The sequence below is a fragment of the Nematostella vectensis genome, chromosome 6 (assembly GCF_932526225.1).
Source record: "Nematostella vectensis chromosome 6, jaNemVect1.1, whole genome shotgun sequence".
Taxonomy (NCBI): Eukaryota; Metazoa; Cnidaria; class Anthozoa; order Actiniaria; family Edwardsiidae; genus Nematostella; species Nematostella vectensis.
Genome location: NC_064039.1, coordinates 7355398 through 7367955, shown reverse-complemented (window position 1 = coordinate 7367955; position 12558 = coordinate 7355398). Strand labels below are relative to the sequence as shown.

General features: G+C 39.3%; 1 protein-coding gene across 3 annotated transcripts; it reads right to left on the bottom strand.

Annotated features, from left to right (window-relative positions):
• Positions 1–2515: 2515 nt before the first annotated feature.
• LOC5515063 (gamma-aminobutyric acid receptor subunit beta) lies at positions 2516–12238 on the bottom strand. 3 transcript variants are annotated; one of them, XM_032384648.2, is made up of 9 exons: positions 12144–12238; positions 10101–10397; positions 9189–9298; positions 8578–8645; positions 6547–6764; positions 6172–6254; positions 5126–5263; positions 4102–4472; positions 2516–3558 (listed from the first exon to the last, which is right to left on the bottom strand). In XM_032384648.2, exons 2-9 carry the CDS (start codon positions 10196–10198, stop codon positions 3262–3264), a joined length of 1383 nt encoding a protein of 460 aa, XP_032240539.1. In that variant the 5' UTR covers positions 10199–10397; positions 12144–12238; the 3' UTR covers positions 2516–3261. The 3 variants fall into 3 exon arrangements, with proteins under 3 accessions (XP_032240539.1, XP_032240540.1, XP_001635210.2); XM_032384649.2 differs by having other exon boundaries at positions 10101–10394; positions 12144–12222; XM_001635160.3 differs by lacking the exon at positions 12144–12238 and having other exon boundaries at positions 10101–10698.
• Positions 12239–12558: the final 320 nt, after the last annotated feature.

Here is a 12558-nt window from a genome sequence, read left to right as displayed (position 1 = left end):
AGGTGCGGATATTGTTCATTTGGCCAATCAAATTGCAGCTTGTAAGAGCTGCGTACTGACCCAAAAAATTATCGTTTACGCTAATAATAATGAAAAAATATCAAACACTCAATTTTCTATTCGCCGTTTAACAATTAACAATACATTCTATTATTGGGTGATTTAGAATAAAAGTCATATTCACGTGCGTTTTACTGTCATAGCGACAGACTGATGTCCCAAGTGACTTAAGGCGCCCAAATAGACCTCAATATTTTACACTCTACGTCACAGCGAGCTGTGTGTGGCGTAACCGTATAAGACTTAGGTCTTAAGGGCTAGGAACCTGGTTATTGTCTCCCTATTAATGCGCTTGTGCCTCGGTACCTGTGTGTTACACAGTTCGCTAGATAGCGGTGTTGGTGTCGAAATCTCCAGCCTAGCCGTAAAGCTTTAGCTGCCATACGGTGATTCAGCGCCACGTCTGGATGTATGGTCTCCTTTTTGTCATTTTCATTCTCAACCTGCTAGGTTCGAATCAAGGCCGAAACCATTATATTTACATAATTTTTTTAGCCACTCAATCAGCCTGTTTTCTAAATTTCTAGATAACAGATGTTTTTATTCAGATATTTTTAAATTCACCACCAACTAATGCCGAGCGGTGGGAAGGGAGTAAGGGACTGAAAACTATCGAAAACGTAAGGTCAACACTTGCCATTATTGAGACCCTCGGGACTACAAGGGTTGATCTGCATCGCACCATTTCAAGCTGGCGATTTGTTGGGATCCTTGCTTAAAATCTAACACGACTCTGGCGGCGTCGACCGACATCAAAACTAGGGCTTCACTTAGTTGTCCCTTATATCATTATGTAGCAGTGACACTCCTAGGAGCTAGGTCCCCCAACCAACGTCCAAAAAATATAACACGGAATGTACCCCCATCGAAAAATTCTTAATCCGCTCCTAAACATAGAGTTTAGGTCAGCGGTTTGTCAGTATGTCTACTACCCATCAAACCTAGGGGAGTGGATGTTTTTATAAAGGTTCCATCTTTCAAATACAAAAAAAACATCGACTTTTCCACCTCATTCCCCTTCACCACCCTCTTTCCACCCCATTCCTTTTCACCACCCTATTTCCACCCCATTCCCTTTCACCACCCTATTTATACCCTATTTCCCTTTACCATCCTCTTTCCACCCCATTACCCTTCACCACACTATTTCCACCCCATTCCCTTTCACCACCCTATTTACACCCTATTCCCCTTTACCATCCTCTTACCACCCCATTCTCCTTCACCACCCTATTTCCACCCCATTCCCCTTCACCACCCTATTTCTATCCCATTCCCCTTCACCACCCTATTTTCCACCCCATTCACCATCCTATTTCCACCCCACATCGGGCAGAATGGCTATTGTTTTCTGGACATCATTAAAAATGGCGCCTAGTTCTAATAAAATATTCATGATTTCTTAGTTTGAACAGGGGCTCATAAGTAGGGGCATTCAACTTCCCCATATTCTGGTACTATATAGGTGTCACGGCGTTTCCTAGGATCAGGCTATTTTTAGACGCGCGGACGACGCGTTTTGGCTGAGCTCAACTGCACGCGCAGTCTCAGATAAAAAGCAATGTTTTTTTATTCGGTATTCTTTGACTTTCGTTGCTCTCTTCTTCAATATGAACCCACCTTTGCCTTCGAATTTTAATTCTGGCTTGCAATTCTTTTGTTGAACAAACAAAACCGACGGATGGATAAAAAAAGTATTCTTTCTAACTGAAATTTGCGCATGCAGCCTCACGTCACTCGCGCTGCAACCAACGTCAACGTAGCTGATTGGCCCGTTCGTGCGCGCACGTCTAAAAATAGCCTTATCCTAGGAAACGCCGTGAGACACTTATATAATACAGATGATTGCACCTACTTATGAGCCCCTGGTTTGAATGTGATTGGTTAAGCTTAATGACTGCTTTGAGATTTGAGCTCCCATAGGTCGTCAAACATTAATGTCTAGCGGCAAGTTTAAAATATATTGTGATGATGCAAGTTGTTATAACACAGTAGTATAAAAAAACAAGTTCGGTATCAAACTATCACTGATCCTACCCGCATTAGAAATCGCATATATTTCAGGGACTATTTTGGTATAAGTTACGAAGTTCGTGCTATTTCGGGGGGGGGGGGGCGATCAAGTCGTATTTTGGATTTGTCAGTTTCTGCTTACTTATAAACACCGAAGTGTGAATCGGAATAACACTATAGCTGATCGTACCTACCCCCACTGTAAACGCACAAAAATAAATACAAAATACTTTAAGTAACTAATAGTCTAACTAATAGTATAGTTTCAGGAATCATTTTGGTATAAATAATGTTGGAGCCCGTAATGTATTTGGAAAATAAAGGCGAGGGTCGTGTTTCGAATTTGTCGGTTTCTGCTTTTTTGTTAAACACCCTATTCCCCTTCACCACCTTATTCCACCCCATTCCCCTTGATGAGACGTACCAAGACAAGCAGACTCCATTTCAATAATCATGATTTTATTATCCAATCGTTTTCGTCATGGCTTGCTAATATGCAACTACCCCCCTCCCGCTAAATTTGACAATCACGTTACAGGGTGAACAGGGAGTCAACGTCTGCTGGAACATTTTGATCACACACAAAACTGCCCTCTTGTATTTTGCATCCTCAGTAACTCCTCCTAGCTCCTAAACATATAAAATTACGTCTCTCGATATTATTTTCATGACTATTATTGTTTTATTGGAAAATGATTACTCCTTGGTGTTGAAAACGACGCTCGCCATTCATATGCGGCCGTCTACGTCGCCCAAAACGTTTCCATGTGATCATTAAATATGACTGGGCGACGATCTTTACAGAAAATAAAATCGATACCAGGAGGCGCGGGAGCGGTCCAAAAAGTTGGGAGGGCGAAGACCCCAAATCGGTTGTAAAATGCATCTGAGCGCGCCCTTAAAATGGAATACTGAAATTCACATGCAAATACATCATCCGCTGAAAACAGTGGTGGGGGCTAGCGCCTCCCCCTACAAACCCTACCCCCATTTTTCCCCGTCTGCCGGCCCTGTTTACAAACCATTAGTCAGGTGTGCTTGAAGATAAGTGATGCGGTTGGCTTGGGTGTACTTAAAAGCTATATCGGTATGGAGTTGATGCAAAGTGTTTCACATTCATACTTTCCTCTCGTGTCATGCTTGAGTTGAGATAAAAAGAAAACGCTCCCGGAGACTGGATACGAGAGGCTAGAATCCAGGTGACGTAACCATGCGGATCCCCTGCTGATCGTGAATCTTCTTAGAAAGTATGTGGTACGAGAACCAATAGGTATTGATAAAAGCGATGTACAGGACGGGGAAGACGACGCGGGAGATCTTGTCGATGTAGTGACCACGAGGGTAGCTGTAGCTAGTTGCGCCCCACTCGAATCCATTCATCCCGTACAAGTACATATCATTCACCGAATGGCCCGAGTGACGTCGTCGGCAATCATGGCCGTTTGAGCTTAAGGCAGGCATGGATTCCTTGTCATCTCTACGGGACTGGAAATTGAAACAGTTCCGATAAATAAGAAAGAACGCATTGAGTCGTTAGTTTTAATCAAATTTTTGGATTAGGTTTAAGTACAAGCCTAGTCACCCCGATGATGGCTTAGGATTATGAGAGCTTTTGTCACCTAGAGGAGGGTGCTTTTCTATATATTCACTATACAAGTATATGCCTTAGTTTTTTCCCTCCCCTGTCCTGGGCAGGTTATATTTCTAAAGTTACATCCTACATCCTACATCCTTTCCGTCTTGAACAGGGTTCGGATTTTACTTTCCTTTCACGTGAATTCCCAAGTAGAATGTTTTCAAGCCTTTTGCCTCACTAGGCTTTCGAGGGAATATTCGGCTGCGATCGTTTAATGTTCTTTTCCTAAACATTGTATGATTTTTTTTCTAAACAGTGTTATGGTTTTTCTAGACACGATGTATTACTTCATATAGCAATACCGGAGCCCCTATGGCAAAACAAGCTCAAACAAGGGCTGAGTAACCCCTTCCTTCCTCCGCGTTTAGCTGACGAACTGCATAAACTCTTACCGAGGTCTCCTCGGCGCGGCACAGTCTCGCGAGGATCCCGCTTTTAAAGGGGCAGCTTGGGTTGGTGTTCAAGACAGCAACATACTCGATAAGAGAAAGGAAAATGAACGCGAAGTTGCCGAGGACAAAGACGTCGATGGCTTTCATGTAGCTGACCTTAGGCATCTGCGCGTTGACGGTGCCGGATAGCAATAGAGTTGACAGGATGGTGGTGACGCTGAGCGAGATGCGTGCTGGGATAGCATCCGGGACTATCCAGAAGCAGCACCAAGACAGGACGACGAGGATCATAGCAGGGGTCACCACGGTGATGGCGAAGTACTCCAAGCGACGCTTCAACGAGAACGTGGCCACCAGCTGTGAGAAGTGGCCTACGGTAGAAATGGCACCATTCTGGCTACTTCACCTGGTTATCACCCCCGTCATCGTGGGCTGGTGGGGCTCATTACCCCTTATTCATCATATTTATTAGGGTATCCCTTGCTTTGCAGGGTAATTAATAACTATTGATTATTAGGGCATTAGAATTTTTTTCACACGCTTATAACTTTTCATCTAGGGACTTCCTGTGTCGTCGTAAAAAGCCAAAATGTATGACCCCCTTTGGATCATTGATTGATACCATAATCTCAGCCGGGTGGGGGGGGGGGGGGGGGGGCATGTAATGAAAGTCTAGCAGAGTAGGGTATCCCGGGGAAAGGGGGGGGAGGGATGACTCCGATAAGAACAAACGGGGTTGATCGTCGGTATAATCAGTTTTAACCCTAAGGGATAGCAACTTGGGGGTTAGGAATAGCAGTTGGACGATTTTTATACCCTAAGAGATAGCAAAATCGGAAAAATCCCTTCAACAACCCCTAAGGGATAGCAAATGGTCGAAATTTTATACCCTAAAAGATAGGACGATCACTATCTCCCGTTTAATTTTCTGGAGAGTTCCTCGGAGTAAAGAGGGAAGATTCAACCCTTGATATCTTGAGTGTTATCACTTGTCTAGTGTATTAAATCTTGTGGGTCTATGTACCTGATATCTTTGCGGTGGCAATCTGCTCTGTTCTTGCTTCCACCAGTACGAACTGCGCGGTCTCGTTGCTTATGATCTCGATACCTTTCGTCCCTCGTGGCGTCCACTTGTATTTGATGTCCTCTGACGTGTAGGCGTCTATGGAAACAGCATAGAAAATTATATACATCATCATCATCAAGTTTATTAGCAGCGTGGCTGTTTTTTTTTTTAAAGCCCTCCAACCCCTTTATTGTCTGCTTTATAGACAAGTGTTATTTTTATTGAAAAGGGTCGGCCTATTGAAACCGCCGTATGAACGCTGTGTGCCTAAAGACTTTAGGTGTGACGCGTGACTCTGGATCTTACTGGCGTGAAACTAGATCGCTTTTACGTGACATTGAATCTGATTTGCCTGACACTAACTCTGATTTGCGAGGCAATGTTGTTTTGGTTTTATTTTGATGTATGTTGCTGTTTGATAGCATGTTGCTGTTTGGTAATGATATAGTTTTCATTGATGGGTGGGTTCCGATACTAATTTACATGTCTAATTTGCAAATATTTTATTGCCTTAATATAAATCAGATTTTTCAGACTAATCAATCAGTGAGTAAGCATTTCGATTTCATATCATTTATTTACGTTAAATCGACATTTTTTATGCTTTTTGGTAATTGACTATGGTCAGATGGAGGCGCTCTATATTTTGGTAGTGAAGATGGTTTTAAAGATGAGATGTTATTTGGAAGAAATGTAAGACGTTTAGATGGGAATAGGGGAGTGGCGCTAAGAGGTCACGTGACTTTTTGTGTGGCAAACTGGCGCGCTCTCAGGCTTTTAGCGGCAAAATAGCAGCAACAAAAAGCAACTTATTTAAAGTATATTTTCATTTAAACATTTAATTTTTCTGTCGTTGGTGGGACGGGCGCAATTAATTATGTGTATATTTTGGTAGCGCCTTTTTCCTTAATGAAATGAAGTAAGTAGGGTGGGGCCATGAATTTTGAGACAAGTATATGCAGCCTGGTAGTCAGAATGGTGTAGGAGAGTGACTCAATACGTACAGCTTTCTATAAACAGTGGGCAGGCCTGCACGTCCATCGGGAACAACTGAAGGTTCATGTTGCATTGTAACGTTAGCGTCAACCTGAAATATAGAGAAGTATTTTGTGGGGGCTCAGCCATGTTGAAGGATTCTATTCAGATTTTGCCTGGTCCTAACCAGATTGGTTAGATATTGGAATTTCAGAACAAAGCAAAGCAGAAACAAGAGTAGAGTTAAATTGCGTTCAACGCAAATGTTTGATGAAAATGTTTTGATCTCGTTTAAACAATCTGTAAGTGTTGTGGAAGCCACTTACTTGAGAAAGTTGAAATGTATGACGAAAAGAGAAATCGTGAAACCCTTTTTTCCTCTGTTTAAGTTCTATCAGTTTTACCTTACACTGTAGTAAACATTTCCTGAAGGATAAATGATGATTCGCGCGTTTTCTTTAGTAACTTTGTGGAAGTTCGACTTTTTGGCATTAATGAAGTAAGTGTCTGGAATCCAGAACAGCTTGCCTGCGTCTTCTGCCATCGTAAACGGCTCGCTGTAGTTGTGAGTGAAGCGTGGCTCGTGCCACCATTGACGGAAAAATATATCCATCGAAAATTCCTGATACGCGAAAATAATAAGGTGTGAAAGTGTAGAAGTCACATATGCTCATCCTATTCTTTAGGGAGTAAAATTTGCTATCAAGTGCGACACGGATGCAAATCAAACCAAGAGACCATGATATAAGAGAACGAATCCCTGTAAACCATGATGTATTCCATGAAAGCTATTTTTAGATTGCGCGAATTTGTCAATCATAGCATCCATATATGGTTCGTCGCGCCATATTTGGTTATGGGCACCGCGAGTTACTACAACTTCACAACAATTTTTTCCCTCTGCACTTCTTTACTTCGTTCGCTACCTGTTTTTTAACCTTTTAGCTTCTCTTCAAGGCTCATGATCACAATGCTACTCATGGGGTGGTGCCCTGGTATCTGTTAAGTTATCTAATGTTAACTTATCTAAATGTTATATAAATAATTGAACGGGAAGACGTCGGGGAGAGGGCGAATTTGGAGTTCATTCAAGATGCATCAGGCTGACTCCTAAAAAGTTCTTTTTCTCTGCAATTCGGTGAGATAGAATACCTAGGCACTCTCACAGTTTATATTATGTATTGTTATACAAGAAGGACTTTATTTTTCTTTGATTTACAATATTTTTAGATGAATGAACTTTAATTCTTCACACATAAATGTTTAGGAATCATGTCACTCAAGAAACCCTTGTCACTGGAATAAGATTTACTTTATTATAAAGACTTGATATCTTTTATTTGTGAAATACCTGTCTTAATAACCACAATATCGGTGTATATATAATGGTAATAAGTCTGGATTTATCTTTTTCATTAAAAGGGAATTGGAAGAGAAGTGTGTTTTGTAAACACAGGTTTATGATTGATTGTTGTTTTATAATTTGCTAATCAGCAGTGAAAATTTTTACTGGGGAAGTTGATCCCCGAGCCTAAAATCACGCACTCTATGCATTTTAATGTCCGAGAAACGGTTGACTGGATCCAGCGTACTCTATGGAAGATCATTTTCACAGCGTTCATAAAAAAAGATGAAGGTATTTTCGGTCAAAAAGATTTCCATAACAGCATTTGCCGGTTCACATTGCTCAAGATGTGATCGCGCGTAAGACTCATGTTGCTAGGAAACGTGAGCGCTTACCAATAAAAAATATCTAAAAATAACTGGTTGTTCTAAAAATAGCTTTCACGGATGTCATCATTGGAACATACCCTTATACGGGGGATTCCTTCTCTTACATCATGGTCTCCTGATCAAACTTCCTGTCAAGCCTATCTGTTAAATAAAGGTCTCATGTCCATACTTTAATAATCACACAAGACAATTGTAGCAGGGTCTGGATGAGGGGCTTGCAAGACGGTAGTCGGTAGTAAAAATTTCCATAATTTGTCGGTAGTCGGTAAGAACTATCAGTCTTTGTCAGTAGTCGATAAATCTAAGCTTGTATTCGCTCTTTTACCAGATTTCTTGTACATACAAGATTATAACTTACTGATAATAATTTAATTATATCGATTAATAATTGACTGAAAATTTGATTCAAAAGGAAATACATAGTGCAGATTCTGAAATGGCCTAATAAGTAGATTAACGATGGAAGTAAAGAGTAAAAATACCGGAAATAGTAAAATGTCTGTAGTCGGCAAATATTTTTTGTCGCTAGTCATTTTAAGCCGTTTGTCGCTAGTCGGTAAAACCCATCCAGACCCTGTTGCAGTAGTATGACACACTACCAGTCTATCAATCAAAACGATTAATCCATCTGGCTACCCCGTTGTTTTTATTAATGCAGTGGCCATCGGCCTTTTAGGGCCGTAAACCTAACATTTGCTTACCATACTTGCTTCGTTGATTCCCCCTAGAGAAACAACTTTGAACTCTACTTGGACTTCCACAGGCAGCCCTATCAATACATGAAAAGGAACCAGAATTTTCTAGCATTTTCTTGCTTAAAATTCAAAATTACAATGGCACACTTACCAAACTCCCGAAGGTAATTACTGAATATATATATATATATATATATATATATATATATATATATATATATATATATATATATATATATATATATATATATATATATATATTTTTTTTTTTTCAAATTTATATCTTTCAGTTGTTCTCTTTTCTCCAATGTATTCACCTATTTCAAATTAGGTTGCACTTGAAGAATATGCGTTTCGTAACCCGCAGTGCTTCATGGGTATCAAGTCAATAATCAAGTAAGCGTAAATAACATAAAAATCAAGATTTCAAAAGCTGTAGAATTCTTGATTACATTCTTATGAACATTCGCATAGCTTTTATATACAAGGAGTCAGCCATTTATGTGCTGCCCATGAACCACCGCGGGCTACGACACATGGATTCTCTTGAAATAGTTGTATTTGACATTGTGCAGGCAGTAACCCGATATAAAGTCAGTGAAAGTGAAAACTCATACCTCCTGCATTTGGGCGAAGCTTCTTGTCGTACTTCTTAAGAACCTGATTCAAATGGATTGAAATATTCAGCATTTCCCTCTTCCTGATATTCATCTTCTCCACATCAGGTCTGCAAAATCAACAAGCGTGATTAATAACCGTGTTCCGTGTTTTCCATCTGACAAACGCATGCGCGCTTTGCACCCTCTCCCTTTAATCCAAATACTTCCAGATGTTTCCAACTAAACTCCTTCGCGGATTTGGAGAATGCAATGCATCATGCAAGATATTAATTGTTCCAGATCTGCTTTCCATTCGCAGTGATTCCAGCGAGTTCAAGTAAACCACTAAACCACATGTATACTACAATTAACACAAGAGCCAACATTAACACTATGCTGAACTTTATTAATCCTAGTTCAGTTAAATATGGAAATGCTGAACACAACCACTTTAAATTAAAGCAGAGGATTTACAGGACAAATATATTTCCGGTTATAAAACAGCACAGCCATGAAATGATCGTTCTCAGTATTTTTCTAGTTGATATTGCTACTTACATCGTCTAACAACCTGCTTTTAACATTCTCTTTTTATTCGATATTAGTAAGAAAATTACTTCATACTCGCAAATGCGCTTCCAATTTTTTTTTCTTTACTTAGAAATGTCGAACTAAGTAAGCTTAAGTGTCTTTGGGTGCATACTTGAAGGAAATGATTGGATTAGATCAAGCTAGTACGCTTCGATGTACCGTTTACTTTTTATTTATTTATTTATTTATTTGCTAAGAAAGGACATTATTTGTTAATTTTTATGGTGTTTGACAGTTACGCAAACACAAAGAAAACGACCAACATATAGCTTTATCTATAAATTACTTAAACCGTACAATGTAATCACGGTAATTTTCGTTCGATGAATTGTTTCTTACCTTGGTTGGAATTCCTCGCTCTGCGCCACAGCAATGTTTACGAGCTGCCATGCGATTATCAGGGTGAAGAACGCGAACTTTGCCATCATCGTTAGCATCACAAACGACTACCTGTATCGCGCTCTTTACGGCATCTCATTAGCATCTTGTTGGGGATAACAAGGATGGATACGAGAACAAGTGTTGGCCTTGAGAATGTGTAATCAATACAGCGGTGATAGTGATGTGAATCCTGCCACCGTGAGAGAGTCGGTGCCTTTGACGCACGCTAGTTTACACGTAATGGAAACACCCCTCCTCCGGAAAGAACAAAAGAAAGTTTTCAATGTATTCGTTCAACAAATTCTTATTCTTCGAATTACTATAGAGATTACATAGAATACTATTAACTATAATTCATTGTTTTATGACATGTTTCCATGGCATTGTACAGCCATTCAATTATATCATTTATCCATTCCTCAAAATTTTAACAAAATTTAAATTTTCCATGGGATTTCTTCCACCATGTGAAGCAACGTCGAAAGACAAATTGAAATAATGCGATGCAAAGGTGTTAAGTGGGTGGGAATAGACAAAATAATAAATGTATTCAAGATTTAATAAAAGGTAGTAGATTTTTCATCCCACCTTTTATCCTATACCAACCAAGAAAACTCTGTTCTTCACAATAACAGTGTTTGGTGATTATCCTAAGCATTTACCTGCTTGGACCAGCTGGATATTGAACTTTTTAAAATTCTTCTTTTTTCCTATTGTAACGTTACCAACGCCTCGACTATCATTTCCATGCTCTCCAACCGTGAACCCCCCTCGCGTACTAATAACAAGTTTGCTTCCTTCCAAACTACGAATGTCAATACAAATATTTTGTGCTTTCCTATGCTTTTCAAAGAATATTTCCTACCCAAATAAATAAACCACTTTTAATACCTTTGGCATTGTTCCCCAGAGTCAGTGTTTAATAAATAAAAGCAAGTGCGAATGAAAGAAAATTCTTTGTCTTCAAATGTAAACAAGCCCATCACAAAAAGATGTATTGTTAGAGGACCTGCGTATGATATTAATCGTATTTATCAGAATACCAATAAAGACCTATATCTTGGATCTGAAACACAGGGAAGGGATCTATACTAACAAAAGCAACATACTACTGACAACTAAGAAGTGTTTTATGTAATATTTTTCGATCCCAAATAAAACAATCCTAACCACAAACTTTCTAAATAGATTAACTTTGATCATCTCGAGGCCAATTTTCAGTCCAAGAACGACTCAAAATGTCGGAGAAACTCGTCTAAATGTCGGAGAGTGATTTGTCTGTTAGCAAGTCACTCCCTAGAATGGAGATAATTACCGAATAAGGAAATAAATCAAAACCATATTTTAAAACAAAGTAATTTCGCTGAAGTTTCGAGCATATAGCCTTTACGTTGGAGCAAAAAAGTAGAGAAATGGAAGGCACAAAATAAACTTATAAACTATTTATATCCTTTAGTTTGACAATACTAAGTTTGTGACATCTATAAGACAACTTGAGTACTCTGAAATACTAAGACTCATAGAAAAGTCCCACTTTCTTAATTAAGTCCCAGAATAGTTTTTTATTATAGATATGTATTAAATAGATATTAAGTTTATCTCATATAAAGTTTCGCTCTTAAATCGTGGATCGCAACGGTCTACTTCACGTCGCAAAATTCTAATAACAATCATATTTTCGCTTTTTTTTCACCCGTTTTAGCGAGATGCTTCAAAGGTATGCTACTTGTACGGCTCTCGTAAATGGCTGGTTGCATTGTTTTGTATTAACAAGGAGAAAACCGATTCTGAAAATAATTTCCTAGGTATGAAGTTTAGCAAGATTAGTTTGCCACACTCTAGATTATTCCTTGTATGTTATTTCTCTTGCCTTTCACCTGGCTATATAACTCATTGAAAAATATTAGATAATCTAAAATCGTAGTTTAGGACAGGAATCTATTAAACTAAAGTAATACTAACGCTGATGCATTACCGTATTACTCTCACCACATCACCTACCTTCTGTAAAGGTTTCACATAGAACTTGCCGCCGCAAGTTATTACCAAGTCCCAAGACATTTGTCTTGTTTTGCGTCTAGGCATTCAAAAGTTCAAGCTGTTTATTTACGGCATCTTGCCAATCGCGCTGGACTTATTTCTGATTAATTTCACGTCGCCATAGCAATTTCGACTGTACTTCATTAAAACCTAATGAACAAGATGTTAATCTGAATTAAAATTGATGGTCAGGAAATATAGCCCGGCATTTATACTATAAGCACCAACTTTTTAGAGGCGCTGGAGCGGTTGCTGGGGAAAATATCAACCCCACCCGGTTCGATTTTTCGACACGCGTTTAATATGAAAAAATAAATCAACTGTATTCTGTCCCGTATTGTTATATATGAAGATAACATCGATATCATGTATTTTA

Excerpts from the sequence above, each read along its gene's own strand:
- LOC5515063 (XM_032384648.2), bottom strand. The coding sequence starts at position 10,198 with ATGCTAACGATGATGGCAAAGTTCGCGTTCTTCACCCTGATAATCGCA. Across the intron at positions 9,299-10,100 it reads AGCGAGGAATTCCAACCAAG|ACCTGATGTGGAGAAGATGA; the intron begins GTAAGAAACAAT and ends TTGATTTTGCAG. Across the intron at positions 3,559-4,101 it reads GCCGCGCCGAGGAGACCTCG|TCCCGTAGAGATGACAAGGA; the intron begins GTAAGAGTTTAT and ends TTCAATTTCCAG.